The sequence below is a fragment of the Monodelphis domestica genome, chromosome 4 (assembly GCF_027887165.1).
Source record: "Monodelphis domestica isolate mMonDom1 chromosome 4, mMonDom1.pri, whole genome shotgun sequence".
Taxonomy (NCBI): domain Eukaryota; kingdom Metazoa; phylum Chordata; class Mammalia; order Didelphimorphia; family Didelphidae; genus Monodelphis; species Monodelphis domestica.
Window position 1 is genome coordinate 323,035,360 of NC_077230.1, and position 25,778 is coordinate 323,061,137.

At 37.1% G+C, this 25,778-nt stretch overlaps 1 protein-coding gene across 1 annotated transcript in view; it reads left to right on the top strand.

Moving 5' to 3' along the window:
• The first annotated feature begins 15,185 nt into the window (after positions 1–15,185).
• Positions 15,186–25,778, top strand: part of ESD (esterase D) — a 41,339-nt gene continuing 30,746 nt past the window's right edge. The window contains exons 1-3 of the mRNA XM_001368858.4: positions 15,186–15,340; positions 20,097–20,157; positions 24,902–24,979. Coding sequence (XP_001368895.1) covers positions 24,912–24,979 — 68 coding nt within the window. The 5' untranslated portion in view covers positions 15,186–15,340; positions 20,097–20,157; positions 24,902–24,911. The remainder of the gene's footprint in view (positions 15,341–20,096; positions 20,158–24,901; positions 24,980–25,778) is intronic.

Consider the following 25,778-nt stretch of genomic DNA (forward strand, 5'->3'; position numbering starts at 1 on the left):
TAGGGACTTAGGGGAGGTGACATGGGAGAAAAACCCCTATATAAGAAAAAGCAGAATCTCTTGAGGATATTCTTTTAGAGAAATCCTTTTGGAGGAATTCTTTTTGGAGGATCTCTGATGAGGACCACTTGGGAAGAATCTCTTGAGAGAGGCTCTGGAGAAGGGAAGCTCTTGGAGGACAATCTCTAAGGAGGTCTTACTGGAGCTCCTCTAAGGGGACTCTGTCCCTCTGGAGGCTGTGGAGAGAGGCCTTTTGGAACAGTCTCTGGCTGGAAGGCTCTCTGGTGAAGTCAGCTGAGATGGAGCTGGCCTGGTGTCACTAGAATCCTTGTTTAGTCAGACCTTGTGGTGAGTGTTAAAAAACTGACCGATTTCTCTCTTAAGACTCAGGTCTAGGCCATATTGGCTTGAGGCCCTTCATACTTATTCCTTTCTTACTCTCTCTCTCTTTCTTTGATTACTCATTGTATTGTTAATTAATATCTCTATAAAACCCAATTGACTTGGGTATTTGAATAATTGGGAATATTTCCCTGGCTACCACCTTATATTTGATTTAAAAACCAAGACACTATAGTGAAACATAATTCTGCGGTCAAATTTACTCACCCTCCCTTATATCTATCACAATTTATATCTTCCACCATTTTAACTCACTACAGTTTAAGACCTCAACCATTTTAAATCTCACAATACATTTGAGAAGTAATGCTGTTGTCAGAGATATTTGCTATAAAAATTTTCCCCAGTTTTTTGCTTCCCTGCAAATTTTGGTTGCATTGGTTTTGTTTGTGCAAACACTTAATTTAATATAGTCAAAGTATTTATTTTATATATTGTAATGTTTTCAATCTCTTGTTTGGTCATAATTTTTTCCCTTATTCACAGGTTGAAAGGTACACTCTTTTGTGTTCTCCTAATTTGTTTATGACATACCCCCTTTATTTCTAAATGACATATCCATTTTGACATTATCTTGATATATGGTATAATATGCTTGTCTGTACCTAGTTTCTGTCATACCATTTTCCAGTTTTCCCAACAGTTTTTGTTGAACAGTTCTTCTAAAAGTTTGGATCTTTGGGTTTGTCAAAAACTAGGTTACTATGGTCATTTACTACTGTTGGTTGAGTACCTAACCTATCTTATTGCTCCACCACTCTATTTCTCAGCCAGTACCAGACTGTTTTAATGGTTGCTGCTTTATATTATAGTTTGAGATCAGTTGTAGCTAGGCCATCTTCCATCACATTTGTAAAAAAAAAAAATTTAATTCCCTTGATATTCTTTGGCCTTCTGTTAAGCCAGATTAATTTCATAATTTTTTTTCTAGCTCAATGAAATAATTGTTGGGTAGTTTAATTGGTATCTCATTGAATAGATACATTAATTTATATAATGTATGTAAAATTGAATTTATGTAATATATGTAAAAATAATTTATTATTTTATATTGGTTTGGCCTACCCAAGAGCAATTTATGTTTTTCTAGTTGTTTAGATCTGATTTTATTTGTTTGACAAGTAATTTGTAGTTGTGTTCACATAGTTCCTGAGGTTCTCTTGGCAGGTAGACTCCCATGTAGATTATGTTGTTTACAGTTATTTTGGATAGGATTTCTCCTATGTTTTGTTATTGGGCTTCATTGGTAGTATAAAGAAATGCTAATGATTTGTGTGGGTTTATTTTCTATCCTGCAACATTGCTAAAGTTGTTAATTGTTTTGGTTAATTTTTTGGTTTATTCTCTATATTCTCTAACTATACCATCATATGAACTTCAAAAAATGATAGCTTTATTCCCTCATTGCCTATTCTAATTTTTTTCCATTCCTTCTTGTGATATCAAAATCACTTTAAAAGACTGATATATATATTAATTTATGGTCACTAAGAAATTCAGCTATGTAATTCCCTAAATGAAACACTCAAGGCAGAATGGAGTTTATGGTGGTTTAATCACAACGGGAGTAAGAAAAGGGAGAGGGAGAGAAGGAGAGAGGAGGAAAGGGAAAGAGGTTAACTCAACCTTCTGGCAGAGCCAGAGGGAGTTTAGGCCTGGAAGGCCAAGGTAGAAAGGAGAATCAGTCCTTGACTCACATGACTGATCTGAAGGAAGCTGTCTGCGGGCCTCCTCCCTGCTCAAGCTCCTAGCACAAACTGCTGCCCAGTTCTGTCCACAGGAAATGAGAGAATTCCAGAGGCTGCTTTCTATGTCACTTCCTCTGCCTCACAAGTGCCGATGGTGGTTCAAGCTTGGCTTAGGACAGCCTAGGTGGGCAGTTAGTCATCTCTGATTTGTCATTGACTAGCACATGCCCATGCAGCATGGGTGTACACAATTTTTTGGGTGCTATACCAAGCAAGATGGAGATTCCAAAACTCACATTCTCTTATTGCTAATAACTAGAATTTCTCATATAATATTGAATAGTAGAGATGATAATGAGCATTCTTACTTCATTCCTGATTTTATTGATAAGGCTTATCTCCATTCCAAATAATGGTTGTTGATGGTTTTATGTAGGTGCTATTTATCAATTTTAAGTAAAGTTCCATTTATTCTAATATTCTCTAGTGTTTTTAATAGGAATGGATGTTGCATTTTGTCAGAAGTTTTTTTCTGTATCTATTGAGATAATCAAGTGGTTTCTGTTGGTTTTATGATAGATATGGAGGATGATTTTCTTAATACTAAACCATTCCTGCATTCCTGGTATAAAACTTAACTGGTCATACTATATGATCTTTGTCACATAGTACTATAACCTCCTTGCTACCATTTTCTTTATTTTTGGCATCAGTAGGGATACTGGTGTGACATGGAAATCACTTTAAATGACTGATATATATTAATTTAAGGTCACCAAGGAATTCAGCTATGTAATTCCTAAATGAAAACTCAAGTCAGCAGTCAACCTTTTGGAGTTTTTAATTACAAACAGGAGGAAGAAAGGTATTAGAGAGAGAGAGAGAGAGAGAGAGAGAGAGAGAGAGAGAGAGAGAGAGAAAGAGAAAGGGGAGAGAAGGGAATAGGACTTAAATACCCCCTCTCCTTAGGCTGGGCTAAAGGCCCAAGCCCTTAGATAGCTGAGGCAAAGAAAAGAGATCAGTCCCTATCACTCACGTGACCAAAATGGAGAAACAGTCTCAGGGGCCTCCACCTCCAGACTCCTTCAGAGCAAAACCTCTCAGAGCAAAACCTCCTCAGAGCAAAACCTCTCAGAGCAAAAAACTCTCCTCAGAGCAAAACCTCTCAGAGCAAACAATTCTCCTCCTCTGTCCTCAGACCCCGCTATCTTTAAGGAAACCATCTAAGTTCTCTCCCCTCAGTTCTCACATCTACCAATCACTGTCGATGTCTCCCCTGTGCCAATGGTGGCTCTAGTTAACCCGCCCAGAGGTCTGTGGCTTTGCACATGTCTGTTGAAGGTCATATTCTCAAATAATTAAATCTTGATCTTTGCTGCAGCCCTTCCTAAATCCTGTTACTTTAAGTAGGGTGGAGATTGTATTTTCCAAGACCTGGTTCTGTCATTCCAAGTATCTCTATTGTATCAATTCTAAAATCAATCATGACTCAAAGAACTTCCTGTTCTATGCTTAAGCATAGGTCAAAACCCTTTCCATTGTTTAGCAAAAGGTTTCTGTCCTAAAGTAGTCTTAAGTAGGGAGGAGAAGGATCCTCCCATGCCAAGGGGTTTCACATTCCAATAGAGTTCTTACTATCAGTAGGAAATTTTTTCCAGTATGAAATTTCCCAATGGGGAAATTTCCAACATTCATAAACCTAAGAAATGTTAAGGTTTACACTGGTCTATAGTTTTCTTTCTTTGCTTTTTCTCTTCCTGGTTAAAGTAGCAACACCATATTTGTGTCACAAAAAAGAATTTGGTAGAATTTCTTCTTCAGTTATTTTTCTAAATAGTTTACATAGTATTCTAATTAATTGTTTTTTAAAAGCTTGGTAGAATTCTCTTGTGAATCCATATGGCCCTGAGGCTTTTACTTAGGGAATTCATTGATGTTGTGTTCAATTTATTTTTCTGATATGGAACTGTTTAAGTTCCTTACATACCTATTTCCTTTTCTAGTAACCTGGGCAATTTACATTTTTTAAAAATACTGATTTTTTTTTAAAAGTATGACCTCTGTTTATTTAAGAGATCTTTGAAAAACAAAGGCCATTGAAAAGGTTCACAAGACCAGCTTTTGGGGAAAAAAACCATTATTTGACAAAAACTGTTGGGAAAATTGTAAAACAGTATGGGAGAGATTAGGTTTAGATCAACATCTCACACCCTACATCAAGATGAATTCAGAATGAGTGAATGACTTGGATATAAAGAAGAAAACTATAAGTAAATTAGGGGAATACAGAATAGTCTACTTGTCAGATCTTTGGGAAAGGAAAGATTCTAAGACCAAGCAAGAGTTAAAAAAATTACAAAATGTAAAAGAAATAATTTTGATTACATTAAATTAAAAAGGGTTTGTACAAACAAAACCAATGGGGGGGGGGGGGGCAGCTAGGTAGCTCAGTAGATTGAAAGCCAGGCTTAGAGATGGGATGTCCTAGGTTCAAATTTGGCCTCAGACACTTCCCAGCTGTGTGACCCTGGGCAAGTCACTTAACCCCTATTGCCTAGCCCTTACCATTCTTCTGCCTTGGAACCAATACACAGTATTGATTCCATGATGGAAAATAAGAGTTTAAAAAAAATAATGCAAACAAAATTAGAAAGGAAGCAACAAATTGGGGGGAAAAGTCTTCATAACAAAAACTCTGACAAAGATCTAATTGCTCAAATATATAAGGAGCTAAATCAATTGTACAAAAAATCAAGCCATTCCCCAATTAATAAATGGGCAAGGGACATGAATAGACAATTTTCAGATAAAGAAATCAAAACTATCAATAAACACATAAAAAAATGTTCTAAATCTCTTAATTAGGGAAATGCAAATCAAAATAAGTCTGAGGTACCACCTCACACCTAGCAGATTGGCTAACATGACAGCAAAGGAAAATAATGAATGCTGGAGTGGATGTGGCAAAATTGGAACATTAATGCATTGCTGGTGGAGTTGTGAATTGATCCAACCATTCTAGATGGTGATTTGGAACTATGCCCAAAGGGCGCTAAAAGACTGCCTGCCTTTTTTGATCCAGCCATGGCACTGCTGGGTTTATATCCCAAAGAGACTATAAGGAAAAATACTTGTACAAAATTATTTATAGCTGCACTCTGTGGTGGCAAAAAAATTGGAAAATGGGGGTGTCTGTCAATTGGGGAATGGCTGAACAAATTGTGGTATCTGTTGGTGTTGGAATACTATTGTGCTGAAAGGAATAATGAAATGGAGGAATTTCATGTGAACTGGAAAGACCTCCAGGAACTGATGTAGAATCAAAGGAGCAGAACCAGGAGAACATTGTACACAGAGGCTGATACACTGTGGTACAATCGAATGTAATGGACTTCTCTACTAGTAGCAATGCAATGATCCAGGATAATTCTGAGGGACTTATGAGAAAGAACACTATCCACATTCAGAGGAAGAACTGTGGGAATAGAAACACAGAAGAAAAAGAACTGCTTGATCACATGGGTTGATGGGGATATGACTGGGGATGTAGACTCTAAACAAACACCCTAATGAAATTATCAATAATATGGAAATAGCTCTTAATCAATGACACAAGTAAAACCTAGTGGAATTGTGCATCATATGGGGGAGGGGGGTCATAGGAGGGAAAGAACATGAATCATGTAACCGCAGAAAAATATTCTAAATTAATTAAATAAAAATTTTAAATTAAAAAAAAAGAAAAGGTTCCCAGAAGGTATATTTACAATTTTCTAGAGATTTCTGAGTAAGTACTGTCAAGATCCCAGGACCTAATAGACAATGGAAATCCTGAAGCAACATGTAGGGAAGTAGAGTTGCTGGCTAGGTAAAAAGTTTCATGTCCCAAGATACAGAAGAGGACAGTGACAAGGTTGAGTTCAAGAAAGCATTCTGAGCCAGGGCTACTATTCCTAGGTCCTAATGGCTACTTCCTCCCTTCCGTGGGCCCTACATCTTGCTGAGCTTCTGAGGCAGATGGAGCAGCAGATGGAGGCCTGTCCAGGACATTAATTCTAACTACCCCAACTGAAGTGGGGGCACTATAGGATTATATAGGAGGGCAATTTAGGATTTCCTGATCAAATGTACCCTGTAAAGGTATGGCATGAATTCTGCTTTACAGATTTTCTAAGGAAAAATGACAGTGAACAAAGCTGCGAAAAATCATCATATTCCATTTCATCTTTCTTTGCATTCTGTAAGACGGAGTAGAAGAAGATAAATTTATCTTCTAGGGGTACAGATACTCAGCAGCCAATCCCTAGGAACACTTGATCAAGTTGTAGAAATGGTCCCATTCCAAAAAATATCTTTCTTCATTATGACCTGAAAATAGTCTGGGCCAAAGGTTACCCATATTGGATAATCTTGGAGCAAAGCCTTTGAGAAAAAAAGAAATAGCACTACTAACCCAGCAATGAGTTATATAAAGGAGACTGGTGCTTTATGCTATGTCAACAAAAATACAGAGCAAAGGTTCCAGTGCAATCCCTTTCCTTCTGTAACTAGTGGCCAAAATAATCGTGTGTTTCCTTAAGCGAAAATAATCGTGTGTTCCCTTAAGCATGTGCTGCCTTAGATTCGACCAACCCCGCGCACCATAGAGATAAGTAGGTAAATCCATGCTCCTATAGATAAACACATGCCCCTCTAGACCGAGCCACCTCCCTTTAGCTTTCTATATAAACGTGTGCTGTGGACATAATCGGGGAGGATTGGATGCCCAATTCTCCCCCGCGTGTTGCTGCAATAAAGAACTTTGCGTTTGCATCCGTGTGTCTGCCTCTTGGTGTAGCTGAACCCGAGCAGGTTACATATGTAACACTTCCAGTGACTTTTTTTTAGGCTATCCAGAGCTTCAAGGAAGTTTCTCAGGCTCATGAAGTAGCTTCTATGGAATATGGTGGGAATTTTAAAGGATCAATGAAAAGTTATATACATGTCTTTCACTGTCAAGAAGACTCAGGAATTATAGAGCATAGTTGGGGTAGGATGGGAAGGGGAAGAAGGATAATCCATATGCTGTGTTGGGGAAGATATGAATGAAAACTATTCTTCCTGACCCTACAAAGAAATAAGGACTATAGAACTTTTGTTGGGGATGAGTTGGGAGAGATCAAACCAAATAGGTCTTTTGTTGTTAAACCTTTACTTTCTGTCTTAGAGTCAATACTGTGTATTGGTTCTATGGTAGAAGAGCAGTAAGGGCTGGGCAATGGGAGTTAGGTGACTTGCCCAGGGTCACATAGCTAGGATCAAATAGGTCTTGACTGTCACCAGAGAGGCATTTTTATGTGCCTGCCTGGTAGCATTAACTTGATTGACAATGAAATTGAAATTATGTTGATCTCTTGTGCTGGGTTGACCCCACTCCCTCCCCACCCCCTGGAGTAATAACACCTCTCCTTTCAAGAAGATGGGATAAAAGTTGACAATAGCTTTAGCATACTGAAGAAACAGCTGCATGGTGAAAGGCATCAAACATGTTTTGCTTCAGAGGCAGAGAGAAACAGAAGCTATAGAGACTGAGTTATAGAAACAGAACAGAACAGCAGCTGTGGAAGTTTAGGGGTGATAGCAACAAAAAAATCTCTGGAATCAAACCAAGGAAACTGCAAGAGGTAGGGACAAGAAACTTGGAGGTACATGGTTCCTGGAAGAGGCATTAAAGCCATAATCCTCACTTAGAAGCATAAGTTTTCTGGAGGAAATATCATGGAATCCTGGGAGAAATCCATTGTTAATTTATCATTATGTATTAAATGTTTTGCTTTTTTTTGTTTGTAGTGTCTGTCTGATCTGTTAGTAAACTTCAAATTCCAGTTCTGAGTCACATCCTTCAAGTCCTTTTGAAGTGTATTAGTTTGTATTCACTACCCTGTTATAAAGATTTTGGAGAACAAAAAAGTATTTCCACCCACCTCCATGTTATTTTTTTCTTATTAATACTAGGCACCATTATTATTTCTATGCCATAGATTGTGTTCCTCTGTTGTGAGAGAGCAAGAGATCAAAATCCTGAGCTTGAGAATGATGCTTTCTTGACAGGCTCCAATAGTTTTCTTAAAAATAGAGAAATGTATTGTTGTGGGGGTGAAGAGGGGCACCCCTGGGGTTCGGGAAGGATACCTTTTGCAAGAATGCAAAACTTAGCTTAAAAACAAAAAGAGAAATTTGTTAATTTAGAAAGTAATGTTGAGAATGGCCAGGAGGATAGCAAGGTGGAACAGCAAGATGAGGAGCAGTTCCTTGGGAGAACAGCATGGATGGAAAAGCTGTTCCCCCCACCCCCCTAGTACAGCATGGATGGAAAAGCTGTTCCCCCCCAGACATCAGTTATGGGTATTTTATACTTTTTACAACAGAGACTGTTAGTCACTCAGGCATTTGGTGGGGTGAGGTGGTCATCTGACTGGGGTCTGCCTGGAGACCTAAAGACTCCTTAGTTTTAGGGAACAAACAGATATCTGAGATGTAGCCTGATAAGATGGAGGTGTAGCCTGGAGGTGCATCTCTCTGTCCATCTAAAATCTAAAGGAGGATCAAAGGAGGACAATTATCTCAGGACCCTAGAGGGGTCATTGGATGTTTTTAGGCTCAGAGTCAGGAGGATGTAAGGGAGCAAGGGAGTTTCCCTGATAATAGTTTGCCTGAGTTTCTGAGGGGGTACAATGCCCATGTCATGTATTAAATTGAATGCAAATTGAATTATTGAGTTAAATGACTACGAGGCAGGTACAGCCGAGACACTATCTCCTAGAGGAGATGGGGGTTTGGATTCTTACATTTTTCTGACTACAGGAACTACATGATCAGAAATGAGTTGATGGGGTGATGTTACTACATAACTAGGAATGGAGTGATGTGTTGTGCCTTGAAGATTGAAGGAGTGACCTGTGCAGTTCAGAAGATGATTAGATGTCTTAGTTACAAACAGATGCTTATCAGAGTAAACTGGGAGGTGCCTATCGGTGTTTATCACAAAGCTGAGGGAGAGGCCTCTTGGGGGTTTATGTTGTTCAAAGTCACCTTCCTTCAGTCCACACTTCAGGAATGCAAGAAAAGAAATCCCTTGTGTACCTTTTGACCTTGGATACCTCTGGGGTTTGGGGGTGTCCAGAGAAAACCCTAAATCCAATGCTATCTCCATAGGTATGGTTTTATAAAGTTAGATATCCTTGAGTATAAAATATTGCATGTATTTTCAGGGATTTTTTTTTCTTTGTTTATATTGTTGTATGTTGTTACTTCTGAACTGATTTCCTGATTGTTGTTTCTCTTTTTCCTCTTTTCATTAAAAAAAAAAATCTTTATTATGAGATGTTTCTTTGAGATATGAAGTGAACAGAATCCATAAAGAAATCTATGCATTATAAAATCAAAATATAGCAAAATTTTTCTTTTATTAAAAAAAGATAGACCCTTGTCAAGAGTCAGAATTATAGAGTCAGAAAATTAATTCCTGTCTTTTGCCATCATTTAGATAATCATTTGCTTTCAAAATCAAAACCTTAAATACAAATAGAGATAGGTAGATGATAGTGACAGCCTGGTTTTGTGAAACCCCAAATTAACTCTTATCCCAGAGAACCTGACTTTTAAGAAACCCCCTCCTTGCTCCAGAATGAACTATAAATCCTTAAGTACCCCTTGAACACTCTAGATAGGATTAGCAGATATAATCAAATATTAAGTGCCCTTTTTGTTGTCTTAGTTTTTCCTTTTGTATCTAGACCTCTCCCAGATATCCTAACCTCTGACTATTGCCTCTGGGCCTTTTCCAGCCAGATTGAACATCATTCCCTAGCAGGTAGCCTATGCCCTTCTCCATATCAAAATCTAAATAAGCACATTAAATTCTGTAATTTATTGAATGAATATATAGAAGTAGATAGTAGGACACACTCTTTATCTGGACTTATTGTAAAAATATAAGACAATTTTGGATTTTAAAGCAAAGGATCTTACTTCTAAACCTCTGAACTGGATCTCTCTGAGGTGATGGGCAAAGTCCTCCCTAGAATGTTGGGAGATGCTCTACTAGTGCTGTGCTCTGTTCTAAGGACCACTGTGTGACTCCTGGCAACCGGAAGACTGGCCTCTGATCTGAATTGAGGTTGGAGTTCACCAAATCAGAGGGACTCAGAAAAGTGACATTACTAGGAACTTAAATGGGATAGAGAAAAGAAATAGGTTATTTTGCCTCAGAACCACAGAGAGAGGAGGTGGATAGGGAGCTCCAGTGCTTCTGTGGTGTGGCTGCAAAGCTGTTTCGGGGGAGATGACTTAGGAGAGAGACAGGGAGGATTAGCACTGGCTAGGGGAGCCCAGATGCACAAAGACAATAGGGCATGGGGCTGCCCAGGGGAGTGCCCCTGTCCTAAAGTCTGGCTGTAAAACTGGTGAGCCTGGGAGGGGGTGGTGTTGGGGGAAGGCTTGTAAAGGGAACAATCAACCACATGTGGCTGGTGCCTTTTCTTTCTCTGGCTTATTTAAAAAAAATTAATAAATAATTATAAATTAAGAAACAGCCTCCAGAGAATTTTAATATTAACATTCTCAACTAGACCTGAAGTTTTTCATAATTGACACACAGAAAAATTTAAATACTCTGCTTTTACTATCAATATGCAAGCTTTCATCTGACTTAAATACAATGTTGATGCCTGAATCACAATTTTGAGGGCAACTTAGAATATTACTTAAAAAAAAGTAAATGATAAAAAATTTTTTCCAATAATACACCATTGCTTGCAATCATTATACACAGTATTTGTAGTTGATATATCTCCTGCCCTGCAGCTATCATTTGTAAGTTACTAGGACAGTCAACATTTTATAGGATTCTCCAATTTCACAACTGGATTGTCTTAATTAAATTGCCTTGGAGAAAAAGTTATTTCCTCATTTTTGGATTACAAATTAAATCTTAAGAGGATAATTAATTGCTAAAAAGCAATGGAACAAGGCTTTGACAAAGCTGAGAATTTAGTCTTACTCAAAGTTACTTGAACAAAGTGAGTTTTGGCTAAAAACCCTAATATTCAGTTTGGCAGAGGTACCTTAAGGCTGTGCAAGTAGTTCTGAATTAGTCATACCATCTTTTCTGCTTAATCTGATCAACTATGCATGTCAGTGCATAGCCAAAGATATCTCATTTATATAATTTTGGGCTTAATAAATGCTTTTTCATTCATGTTGTCTCCCCTAAATGCCATCACCCATAATGCAGGAGATTATATAAAGATCTTCAGTGAGGACTGATTACTGAACAAAGCTGAATACCTGAGTAGAACCACTGTGTTCTGAAGTTAGGCAGAAATGAGAAAAAAAAATATGAAGAGATATGAAAAAATGCACAAAATCTGAATAGGAAGTCAATGCATGAGTTAGTAGCAATAGTTTCTCAAAAGTTACTGAATCACAAGCCTAGGAAAAGACTTGCCTGAAGGGTTTCAAACTGATAAGGAGGGAAGAGGAAAGTAGCAAGTGAGGTTAAGTTTATTATATATGTATATATATATTAAGTGATATTGAAGCCATGACTTCTGTAATTCTGCTGAGGACACTTGATTTTTATAAAACAAATTATTAGAAAGCATGCCCTTGAGCTGGTTCAAAAAAACAATGAGAGGTCTGAGCACATAGACTATTAGCCCTTTCCACCTTCAAGTTTATTCTCATTAGACAAAACTAGGGTAATCAACTCATGTTCAACAAATTTTATCCATTAATATTTGTAAAATGGTAGTTGTAGTGGTGGTCCTAATAAAGGTGGCAGCAGTAGCAGCAGCAGCAAGTAGTGATAGTGATGGTAGTGGTAGTAAAAATGATAAAAAATGAGCATTTATATAGCACCCATATTGTGCCAGGAAATGTATTAAGAACTTTACAAATCTTTATATCAAAAATTCTGTGAGGTAGGTGTAGTAGGTAGAACCAAACTGCTTTATTACATGCACCATCTTTAACCTATGTAAGGACCCAAATGGAAGAATGGTAGAACTATTACTAGTTAGATTTATAAGAAACATTTCTAACTACTGGTGGAGTATATCACTCTGATCAAACTGCAGTATTCCTGTCCTGTCTTGGGCTGGCTTATTGGCATTAGTTTAGCAATAAATCTAAAGGAAATAGTCCTTTAAACATTGTAAAGGATAATTTTAGCATTGTGACTTAAAAAATCTAAATTTAATTTGGTTGCCAGGGAAAATCCCAAATAATAAAATACACAAGTCAGATGGAAACTTTATGGTGATTTAATTGATATAGTGGAGGAGATTAAGAAGAAGGAAGAAGGAAGGGGCTAGTACTGGCGGGAAGATTAGGAAATCTAGAAAGTAAGGTTTTGAGTGTGAAGGAAGAAGGAATCAGCCTGAACTCCAAAAGGCTCAGCTAAGATGCCCAAACCTGAATCAGCTCAAGGGCAAAACTCACCGCCAAACCCAGACAAAAAACTGCCACCACTCCAAGATTCCGGAACACCTAGCACACTGCCAGCCAGAGTCGCCTCTCCAGGGAAAGAAGAAGAGAGAGGAAGTGATGTGCCTTATATAGACGGTTTTACGTCACTTTCCTGCGTCTCATCTGTACCAATGATAGCTTAGCTTGACTTAGGACAGCCCAGGGGTCTGTCCACTTTTTCTGCACATGTCTGTTGAAGGTCGTTTCCTCAGATAATTAAATCCTGAGTTTGGTGCAGACCTTCCTAATCTTGTTAAACTAAGGAGGGTGGAAAAATGTATAGTTCCCAAGACTTGATTCTGTTACACTAAGTATCTCTATTGTTATTGATCAGGAAATAGCTAAATCTGATCTTCTAAAGAATAGTTTTAAAATTCACAATATGTAACAATCTCCTTCAGCTCTAAATTTATGGCCCTAAGTGACTTGTCCCAGGTCATATGGCTAAGAGAACTGCTAGTGTCTCTCTGTAACTTTGAGGAAACATCCTTTTACTGAGAATAATTTAACACTGTAACTGGGGACTCAGTCATATTTACACAAGACTCTCCTTTATGGTATAGAATAATTACTTGATGTTTCATGGTAAAGGATTGAGTTGAGAGATTTAGAAAGGAGAGCTCTTATACAGGGCATGCAGTTCCAAGCTTTCTTCAAGAGGAGGTCCCTAGAGTGAAAGAAAGACTCTAGAAAGAAACTGATATATAGAAAAGCATGTTCCTGTTCCCATGTTCCCTATGCCTCCATAGAGATTTAAAGGAATGTGTCCTTGGGTGAGATCAGGGACTCTCTTTCTCTAAGTTGAGTTGATATCTCACTCCTATTAGAGCAGGCAGGATAGAGTTCTGGGCCTGGAATCAAGAAGACTCATCTTCAAATTCAAATCTGGCCTTACTTTCTAGGTGTGTGACCCTCTGCAAGTCACTTAGCCCTGTTTGCTTCTGAGTCCTCATCTGTAAAATGAACTGGAATAAAATGGCAAACTAAGGTCACCTCACAGGGGTCACAAAGAACCAAATGGGACAAAACTGAACAGCAAAGTAGGAGAGCTCATTCACTGTATGTATTATCTGGTAAATTCTCATTTGTTGTAACTACTCTGATTTCCATTCTATTTGCTTAGATAAATGCTGTTCACCACATGTGATAGTGTGCAGTGAGTGGACTGTGGGAAAGTGGGAAAGTTCACCTCTTTTGAAGACTAGAACAAAGGAGGATAAAGATGAAGACAGAAGATAATAGGGAAATTCACAATGGCTGCCCTCAGTGTTAATATACTTTTCTTCTATGATTTGAGACAACAAGAAAGGCTAATTAAATGTATTTGATTGAAACAGTATGGAACTAAAATGTAAAATGAAATTTGAAATCTACTTACCAGCCAAGTCATAAACTGGGAAATGTCCTGTGCTTTACTGGCTATGTTCTTAGTATTGTTAACTTGGGAATAACACAGAACTATTAAAATAGTCAGAAAAACCAAGTCTTTAATCAGGATAGAGATAAGTCCAATATTTGGCCCTTTACTCAGAGTCCAGCGCTACAACTTTTTCAGGCTAAAAACCCTGGACTCTGGGGATGTTATCCCTGGGAGTGTCACAATGCTAGATGAGGACTCCAAGGAACAAAAGAATTTGGGGAACCTATATACCATTTGGGGAGTCCAGGGGCAGGGAAAGATGATTGACATTGCTATAGCTACAAGGAAAATGGGAGTGTTCAAACTACACTGACAGGATAAAATCAAGCTTGGGAAAGGAATCATAGCTATGTAAGAGAAGGGGCTACTTATAATGGATACTAAAGGATCCTTAACATATGCTTAGTTCCACTCAACTAGGATTGTCATTCCTCAGAGGGTCCCCCACTCAGTCTGAAACTGCTAGCCTGGGATTCCCTTCAGGGTAGATTCCCTTGGGAACAGGGAACAAGTACAAACTTTAGGATCTCCAAACTACAAGCTAGTCCTGAAACTTGGGGTTCATCAGATTTCACTAGGCCACAAGTTTGGAATTCCTAGATTCCATGTTGACAGTATATTTGGGGCATTTGGTGTTAAATTTGGTGACAATTTAGAACTTTTACCTTCAAGAAGTAATTTTACTCTTTTTAAGATTCCTTATCAATGCATAGTTTTCAACTTTTCAGTTTTGAATATTAACTTCCTTTCATTTTTTTTTATTTATCCAAATAATAAGTAGAACCATACAGCTACATGGCAGAATCTTCTAGAAAAGTAAAGAATTTCAGTTCAGAGTTCTAGAAAATCTCAAAGGCCATGTAGTAAAATTTATATCAGATCATGATTTCTTCTCTCCCCATTAATGAGATAATGACTAGGAAGGTAGTCTGAACCTAAAAATGAGAGGGAGAAAAAAGGGAAGTGGAAGATGAGATAGGGAAAGAGAGAGGTTCCTGTAAGACGAGAGGGAGAGATGGGTAAAGAGAAAAAAGAAAAAGAGGGAAGGGAGGGAAGAAAGAAAAGAGGGAAGGAAGGGGAATGAGGAGGAAAAGAGGAGAATGGAGAAAGAGAAGGAAGTGAAAGAAGGGCAGTAGGGCCCAGATGCTGGAGGGAAAAGAAGAGAGAGGGTGTTGGGGGCAGTACCCAGAAGCCGCTGGGAATGGCGGGAAGCGGGAGGCTGGGGCGGGGCGGGGCGGGGCGGGAGACCTTGCTGTGGTCCCTCCCCTTCCTTCGGCTCCTTCGCCCCTTACCATCTCCACGGTTACCTGCTCAGGCCGAGGTAAGTTTGTTTTCGCCCCCGGGTCCGCTAGCCCATCCCTCCTGTCTGGACCGCGGGCCTACACGTCTTCCTATGCCTGGTCTTCACCGGCGGAACACTGCTGGCCCGCGACAGGGTCCTGCCGGAAGTCTCCATTGCCGTGTGTGGAGGCCCAGGGGCCGAGGGGCGGGCGCCAGGGGTGAACAGTTGCGGTGGGGTGGGAAGATAAGAACGGGCCTTGTGCCGCGGCTCCCTCTCGGCCCCTGCCCTGCCCCGGCCTAGACTAGACCCATTCTGCATCTTGACTCCCCCCACCTTGGGGAGTCTTAAGGATCCCTTCGCAAAACCTCCTTTCCGATTACAAGAGCTGACTACTCAATTGAAACACTGTTACCAAAGTATTTAAAAAAAACAAGTTCCTGGCCCCCAGGGAATATCCACTAGGGTGGTGGGAGGTGAACTTTGACTTTGATGTCCCGACCCTTATCAGGATTTGTCTCCTCTCTGAGCTGTGCTTTCCTGATCTGCAAAATGCGATAAGTAACCATAGGAAGGAAGTTAACCCAGAAACTCAACCTTAGTGTCTTTGAATAAACTCTTCAGTGAAGTTTTTCCTTAGATCGGGAAAGGCGGCAACAGCACACCGGGGCTCCGTAATAAGCCTCTTTTCTCCTCGAATGTAATCTCTCTGAGGGTAGGAGCTGTCTTGCTTTTGTTTTAAGTGCCATCATTTATAAAAGGAAATAATAATACGGGAGATTTCTTCTGATTGTGGAATTGTAGTCAAGCCACAAGTATCAATTAAATGCTTACTTTGTGCAAAGCACTGGGCTTGACTGGGAATAAAGAGAAAGGTTAAAAAAAATTCCTGTCAGGGAGCCCATAATGTCTTGGAAACAACATGTGGTCAAATATATACAAACAAGATACATCTACGTGATAAATGGGAGATAATCACGAAGGGAAGGCATTAACATTTCAGAGTAATTAAATAAAGCTTGAAGGGGGGAGAATTTTAGCTGGGAACAAGGAAAGAAGGCAGAGATGAGAGGGAAGTTACAGGCATGGGGAAAGTTGTTGAAAAGTATCAGGAAATGGAGTGTCTTGTTCCAGAAACATCTGGGAAACCAGTTTCACTGGATTAGAGAGAATGCAGAAGAATACAAAGCTAGGAAGTGGGCAATGAAGGACTTTAAAAGTAAAAATGGATTTTATATTTGAGGTAATAAGGAATCACTGAGTTTTATTAACTCCAGTGAAAGGGGGAGTGCATGACAGGGTCAAACCTGTGCTTTTCTCTTTTATAGCTGAGTAGAGAGAAGATGGATTAGAGTGAGGAAAGGCCTGTAGCAAGGAAACCAACCTCTTTTATAAAGGTTTTTTTACAAAACCCTGATGTTTCCTCTTTGAATAAATACTATGTATTGGTTACAACACTAAAGAGTGGTAAGAGCTAGACAATGGGGGTTAATTGTCAAACAGCTGGGAAGTGACTGAGGTCAAACTTGAACCCAGGACCTCCCATCTCTAGCCTGGCTCTCAGTCCACTGAGCTACCCCCCACAACCATTGCTGGGGTTTGTTTTGTTTTGTTTTGTTTTTTGCTAAATCTTCTGTATTAGAATCAACACTGTATATTGATTCCAAGGCAGAAGAGTGGTAAGGGCTAGGCAGTGGGGGTTAAGTGACTTGCCCAGGGTCATACAGCTAGGAAGTATCTGAGCCATTGTAGGTTTTAACTCAAAAGTGATATACATAAATAGGGAAGTAATGGAAAGAGCCCTAGATTTAGAATCAGAGAAACTCAGTTTGAATCCTGGCACTTAACTTATTTGGGCCCTAATTTTCTTACTTTGTCAAATGAAGAGGTTAGAGATGATCCCTAATACCCTTTCAACTTCAAATGAGTAAATCTATGAAATCGAAATAATTCAGAACAGCATATTGGCAAGAACTAGGGAGAAAATAGGCCTGTTAGAGTCTGTCCTGGTCAGACACTGCACTACTGTGTTGAGTTTAGGGCACCATACTTTTGGAAGGGCATTAACATATATTTCTTTCCTTTGGATACTCTACCAGTAAACTAGGCACTACAGTGATTAAGTGACTTGCCCCCATATCACAAAACTAATTAGTAGCAAAACCAGGACTAGAAGCCAGGTCTATTAAGATCATAGCTCAAGGGCTTAAAATAGCCACAGAGGTCTAGAGGTGTCAATACAACTACAAGGATCTTTATGTGTCTTTTAGTTGATTTCTACCACTGATCTAGTTCAATCAATCTTCACTTTCCAGAGAGGAAAGCAGCCTAGGAAGAGTAAATGATTTGCCCATTCACTGATAGTAAGTAGTCAAGAGAAAGGATGTCAACTATAGGCCTCTAATTTCAGAACTAGTGTCTTTCTACTAGATCAATTTAGTATTCTATTTATCAAAGCTATGCAGGAGGAAGATTACTCCAGTAGGTTCTGCTCCATTGATTGAAAGTTCAAAAAATAAGTTTGAGATCAATTAAGAAGCTATATCAAATGTGAGCTGATAAAAGACTAGTGTGATAGTAATAATAATGGGTAGATCTATGAGAGACATTTTTAAGGGAAGACTGTTTTACCTGGTGCCAAGTCCTGTAGGCACAATACCTGACCCTGAAATGGAGTATAAGTAATAAGCTGATGTGAGAAACAAGAAATGGAATAAGATTGTGTGATATGAGGATAATTTTAGTGTTTTGACTTAAAATCTAATTAAGTGGTCGCCATGGGAAATTCCCAAATATGAAAATATTTGAAAAATATGAAAAAGTCAGCTGGGATTTATGGAGATTTTAATTAATATAGAGAGAAGGAATTAAGGGAAGGAGAGAGAGAGAGAGAGGGAGAGAGAGAGAGAGAGAGAGAGAGAAAGAGAGAGAGAGAGAGAGAGAGAGAGAGAGAGAGAGAGAGAGAGAGAGAGAGAGAGAGAGAGAGAGAGAGAGAATTAATTTAAACTGCTCTGTCTCAGGCTGAGCCACGCAGTAGAAAAAGGCCTAGGCCAAAGTGGCCTTCCTGAGCCTAAGGGAGAGTGAGTCAGTCATTATCACTCACCACAAGACCATCTCCAAGCTGGGTTCTTCCACTCTGAACTGAAATTACTCTCCAAACTGAATTTAATTGTCTCCTGACTTTTTACCCCTTCCTTTTAAAGAAATTTTCTCTTATTCCACCTTCCCTAAATTTTCACATCTACCAATCACAGTAGAAACTTTTTCCCAGGACTGCCCATTCTTAGTTTTCACCTTCTTTGGTTTTCACCTTCTCTGGTTAGATTAAATCTTCCAAGTACTTCACACCTCTTTGTTAAGCCTGCCTTTTGTAAATTACTTGACCTTTTTAGGTACTAATTTAACCCTTACAGGTACTTAACACCTTTTTGTATTACATCTAAAAATAGACCTAGCTTAAAAGTTCTAGCTTTACTATAAGGTATGAGTTGGGGACTTTCATTGTTCAATCAGGAGTTTACAACTTTATCTTCCCCTAAGGCAGTATCTGAGTAGGGTGGAGTAATTTCCAAGTTCACAGTGATGCTTCTAAAATGTCTGCTTCAAGATTGACCAGCACATAATATCATTAAATACATAGTTCATATATTTGTAGAATAAGAGCCTGCTCTGAAATATGAACATAATAACTCACATTTGTATAACACCTTAAGGTTCTTTCCTTAGAATAATCCTGTGAGACACTGATGCACTACTGGTAGAGTTGTGAACTGGTCCAACCTGTCTGTAGGATTATATAGAAATATTCCCAAAGCACTATAAAACTGTGTTTACCCCTGGATCCATTATATTTCAAAGAGATTTAAAAGAAATAAAAAAGAGAAACGGTCCTATTTGCATACAAATAAGAGCTCTTTTAGTGGTAGCAAAGAATTGGAAATTGAGGATATATATACCCATCAATTGGGGAAGGGTTGAACAAGTTGCAGCATGTGGTTGTGATATAATACTATTTCATTATAAGAAATAATGAGGATGATTTTTAAAAAATCTGGAAAGACCTACATGAATTGATGAAAAATGAAATAAGCAGAACCATGAGAACACTATACATAGTAACATCAATATTGTACAGTGATCAACTGTGAAAAAGACTTAGCTACATTCAACAATATAATGATGCAGGATAATTCTGAAGGACTTATGACAAAGAATGCGATCCACCTCCATAAAAAGAACTGATAGAGTCTGAATGGAGATGAAGCATACTATTTTTCACTTTGTTTTATTTGTGGATTTTGGTTTTATATGAATATTCATTTGTTCATAGCAGTGATCAATGTGGAAATAAGTTTTTCATGATCATACATATATAACCTAAAAAAAACTGCTTACTATCTCTGGGAATAGGGAGGGAAGGGTGAGAATAGGCAATTTGGATCTTATAATTTTAGAAAATCTATGTTGAAAATTGTTATTACATGTAATTAGGGAAATAAAACATTAAAAAGCCCAACCCCGTGAAGTAAGTGGTACAAATATTATTTCCATTTTATAGATGAGGAAAATGGGACTCTGAGAGGTCTAATGATTTGCCAATAATTACATAGCTAGTATTATAAATAATATTTGAAACCAGAGGTATTAATTTCAACTCCATCACTCTCCCCTTTGCCTCACTCTGTCCTGTAGTAAAATATGCCTACTTGGCTTGTACAAATGTGTGTTACAAAGATGTATCTTTTTTATTATCATCAATATTTTCTATTATCTAAATCCTTTTGTTTTTTGGTAACAGGATAATATATCTTCTGGCAGTCACCTTGTGTGAGCAAGTGGAAGAGCTAGAAACTGACTAGGTAAGTTCAAGTATAATGGACATTTCACACAGAAATTCAGGTAAAGTTTAAAAATCTATTAACTGACATTGAAAATGACTTTTTCACATATAATATTGTTGTTGGAAAATATTTAACAGTATGACTTAAGATATTTCTTGTTTTACAAGTCAGGTTTTCAATTAATCATACCTGTTCTCTTAATTTTAAAGGTACTTTCAAAAATTTTTAGAAATAAGAATTTCAGCCTCAAAAACATTATCTTGCAGAGAACAAAAAGAGGGTATAAGTGTTTCTTGAATTGTATTGAAAGTAGGATGGTTTTTAAAATAACCTTAAAAGACATTCTGCTCTTGAGCTTTCTCATATTTCCTTTTTTTCCTATAGCTAAATGTCAAGCATTTATTTTGATATTAATTGACATTAAGAAAATTCAATGAATAAGGAAAAAAAAAGAATGGCACAAATTTATTTAAGTGATTGACAAGCAAATCAGTGTATTGTCTGTGAGGGAGAAAAAAAGCCTATAGCTGATTATAATGCTCTCCTACATCTGATCGTGTTAGAAACAACCAGGATGGTATTAGTTTTTCTGGTGAAATAGCAAACAATTTTTGTCTTCCTATTTCCATGAATAATACTCTTATTTGTCTCCAAGTAATACATCCTTTGGAAATGTGAGGTCATTTTTTATGATTTTATTAGAAAAATAGAAGCATCAATCAATCAACAAACATTTATTAAGTATTGTACTAGGTGCCAGGTAAATCCCAGGAATAAAAAACCAAAATTAAGTAGTCTCAGCCTTTAAGGAACTAACTTCTCAAAGGATTTGTTGGGTTAGTGTGAACTGTTTTTCTTTGTTAAATGGAAAGATTCCATTTAGGATTGGAAGTATATTTGGAAACTGTTGCTGTACAAGATAGGTTAAATAGGGGACAATTTTTTAGACATAAAGGTTGATATAAACAAATTATGAAAGTATGAAAGGATATCTTATGATCAGATTGATGGCTGAGGAAAGAATTTATGATCAAACAAGGTATAGTAAGCATTATGGGATTTAAGATGGATAATTTTAATTACATTAAATTAAAAAGATTTTCCACAAACAAAACCAATGCATCCAAGATCAAAAGGAAAGCAGAAAACTGGGGGAGGGGGATTTTTTCCATCAAGTTTCTTTGATAAAGACCCCATTTCTTAAGTGTACAGGGAACTGAGTCAAATTTGTAAAATTATAGCTATTCCTCAATTTATAAATGGTCAAAGAATATGAACAGGCAATTTTCAGAAGAAAAAAATCAAACCTATCTAAAAAGTCATATGAAAAATTGCTCTAAATCACTATTGAGTAGAGAAAGGCAAATTAAGCAATTTAGGGTTTACCACTTTGTATCAGATTGGCTGATTGACAGAAAAGGATCTAAAGGGGATATGGAAGAGTTGGGACACTAATGCACTGTGGTGGAGTTGTGAACTGATCCAAACATTATGGAGGACAATTTGGAACTATGCCCAGAAGGCTATAAAATTGCATATACACTTTGACCCATCAATACCACTATTAGGTCTATATTCCAAGGAGATCAAAGTAAAAAGATAAGTACCTATATGTACAAAAATACTTATAGCAGCTCTTCGTGTCACGGCAATGAATTGGAAATTGTGGAGATGCCCATCAGTTGGAAAATGGCTGAAACTGTGTTGCATGATGTGCTATATGATTGTGATGTAATACTATTGCAATATAAGAAATGAGCAACAGGGTGGTTTCAGAAAAACTTAGAAAGACATACTTTCCAAAAAAAGACAAATTCATTTTCCTTTTCTGTCAATCAGCCAAACTGATGCAAAGTAAATTGAGCAGATCCAGGAAAACATTATACTCAGTAACAATATAGTATGATCAACTATGAAGGACTTGACGGTTCTGATCAGTACAGTGATCCAAGACAATTCCAAAGGATTTAACAATGTGAAATAAAAGTCCTTTCTACATAGATGGGAGATGATAACCACCCACCTAGGGACCTCTTCAGGACCAGTAAAGCCCCAAACCCCTTGGGCTTTAGAAACAAAGTTTATTTTTTATAATAGGAATAAAGGGGAAATGATTCTCCACCTCTAGAGAAAGGATCAATGGAATCTGAATACAGAGTGAAGCATGATTTTTTCTCTTTATTTTTCTTCCTTTTTTTAAATAAGATTGGCTAATATGGAAATATGTTTTGCATGATTGCACTTGTATAATTGATGTTACATTTCTTGCCTTCCCAATGAGGTAGAGGGATGATATGGAGGGATAGAATTTAGAACTCAAAAACATTTTGAAGTGAATATTAAAAATAAATAATACATTTTTAGAAGAGAAACTATTGGTATAAAAAACAAAAGGTTGATGATCATTACATTTTTTTAAAGATAAATAATTGTTGTATATAAAAAGTTATCATTTTTAGTCAGAGAAATAGGAGACTATGACATGACTATAATTTCTTTTGCTTAGAGATATTTCATATTTAAACTTAATAGCAATGCCTTCATTATCAAAAGAACTTTCCAATCTTAGATTACATGTCTTATCCTAAAGAGAGTTTGAGTTATGATCTAGTTTTCCTCAATATAAAATGAACCTTTGAAAATCATATCAGTTAATTACTTGGGTAAAGTTAATAACTTTAGGACATAGATATGTGCATAGACATTTTAAAAATTGAATTTCTAAGATCAATCACTTATCTATATTCTTTGAAAATGAGATTGCTTTCCCAATTCACAACTAATCAGAATGACATCATTGTACATTTTTCAAGTAGGACAACTTGAGAAATAATGGTTCACTTATTTTCTGTAGCTTTTGCTGCTTTATTCTTGTCTGAAGTATTCTTTCAATTCAACTCAGCTTTATAAATAATGATTCCCCATTTTTAGGTAGATACTGCTTAGAGCTAAGGATAAAATAAATATTACCTATATAAGATTACCTATGTAATATATTGAAAATAAAGTAAATACTACCTGTGTTTAGGTAGGTACTGCTTGGTTCTGGAGACAGAAAGACAACAAAAACTAGTCCTTGTCCTACATGTTTTAATGCAAACATAGTACATGAGTTCTAGAATATTAGAAAGGTATATTTGAAATTCAATTTCCATAAGCAGATGTTAACAGAAAAATCAATTGAATACTAAAAAACAAAAAGGAAGTTATTTCAAAAACACATAGATTTGTCAAGTGTTAGGATTGGAAGTGAAATTTAAGACTGAGTGTAGCTCTTTGTAAAAAAGAAAAAATGGAAACTCAGGGAGATTGAAAGACCCTGTCTAAGGTCACACAGATAGTATGTTGTAGAGCTAGAATTTGATCCTAGGCCTCCTCATACCTAGCCCAGTATTCTTTGCAACCTCCCCTATCTGCCTGTAATTTATTTTTATTTTTTAAACCCTTACCTTCTGCCTTAGAATCAATATTATGTATTGGTTCCAAGCAGAACAGTGGTAAGGGCTAGGCAATGGAGGCAGTGGAGGTTAAGTGACTTGCCCAGGGTCACATAGCTAGGAAGTGTCTGAAGATAGATTTGAACCTAGGACCTCCCATCTCTAGTCCTGGCTCTCAATACACTGAGCTCCCCAGCTGCCCCCTCTGCCTACAGTATTGCATGATATGTTGGTGAACTCTTCACCATTTTCATTGGATAGAACCTTTAGGTTTCATGAAGTTTTTTCCTTCTGCAACATGTCTGAGAAAAACACTAACTACAGTATATACCAAAGTAGTCATTTTATTCTTTTCCTAAAGAAGCCTGATCTTTCTTTACCAGATATGGTGACAATGAGTGTTCCCTATTATTAAGATTTTATTTTTTGTGATTATACTTCTTACTGAGAATAGTTTTTTGCTTCTTTTATAGATGTATATGTAAAAAGTGAATGTACTTTAATTAATTATTATTGGGTATGCACAAAAAAGTAAATCCTGTCAATCTTTGTGGAAGCTAACTCATGTTTAGATAATACTTTCCAGTTACAAAGTACCTTATGTGATCTAATTTGTACCTCTTATTATCTTTGTATCCTTATGAGAGACAAGCTATGAAAGTATTGTCATCACTATGAACTAAGTTTCAGGAAGGTTAAGGAATTCATTTCTAGTATACAGTTAGAAAATTGGAAAGCCAGGACTCAAGACTAGATTTTTTTTCTCTTTCCACCATTCTAAGGACATTTGCAAATCAGCTATCTTTCATTTCCATAGAAACAGAATAAAAGGCAACTTGGAATGTTTGATTTTTTAAAAGTTGTTTATTACTATCTCTAGGCAGAAAATTGAGTCATACATTTAAGTTATATTTTCTCTTTACAAAATCTAATAATAAGGGCATTATATTTTGACCTGATTGTCACATTGCCATCTATTTTCAAATATTCAGAAACCAGTCAATCAATGTCATTGATATCTCAGCTTTATTTGATACTTTAACTATTCACAGTTGCCTAAAATGACAACAAAGACTAAGATAATAAATTAGCCTGTTTTAGTAAGGACATCTCCAAGTGTTTTCATTTGAAGTGGCAAAAAATGAAATACTTTTTTTGGGTGTCATTTCTTTGTACTAATAATCAAAAGTCATTGCCTATTGAAAATAGTTATGTTTCAAGTATTTGCTTAAACATATTACTGAGGAAATATGTTTAAATTTATACCTTCAAACACATTGTTTAGAAACTAACAAAATTTATGTTAACTTATTTTTTATTAATAGCAAAGAAACCATGGCCTTGAAACAGATTTCCAGCAACAAGTGCTTTGAGGGGTTTCAGAAAGTATATGAGCATGACAGGTAAGTTATTAAATGCTATTTGGTCAATGTCAAATATAGTTTCAAATATCCTTGAGTCTATTTCTTTATTTGACTTATATTTTGGGAGGGGAATTTTGATCCAACATGTATACCAGTGTTAAATTTAATTGTGGTTGGACTTGAATATTAGTATTGTTGGTCACCAGGGATTTAATTTCTAAATCCCAAAATAAATTATTAAAGTAAAATGTAATTTAGAGTAGTTTATTTTACAATAGGGGGAAGATATTAAGGAATGAGAGAGAAAGAGAGAGAGAGAGAGAGAGAGAGAGAGAGAGAGAGAGAGAGAGAGACAACTCTGGCTTCCTCTGAGCCAGATAGAAAGTCTAAGGCCCTAATCAGGGAAAAAAAGTCTCAAGAAGATGGGCCTTTCTCAGAGATTTACACCTGAGAAAAGCAGGGTTACTAAGTCAGCCTTTCACTCACCAGTGGTGACCGTCTAAAACAAAAGTAGTCTGAGGTTCCAGTCTCTCCTCCGAGTGAGAATTCTTCCATCTAACTTGAATGGAATAAACTCTTCTGACCTTTGGTCCTCTTTTTAAAGATCTTTTTCTCTTGTGTCATCTCCCCTAAATTTCACATCTACCAATCACAGCAGACACTCCTCTCCAGGACTGCCCACTCTTTATTTCACACCTTCTTTGGTTAGATTATACCATTTTTGACTACTTAACGTCTTTTGGGATTACTTTTTTGGTTACTTAACACCATTTTTTTTGTTAGTTTACCTTTTGTAGTTAGTTAACACCTTTTTGTAGTTAAAATGGATAGATTTACT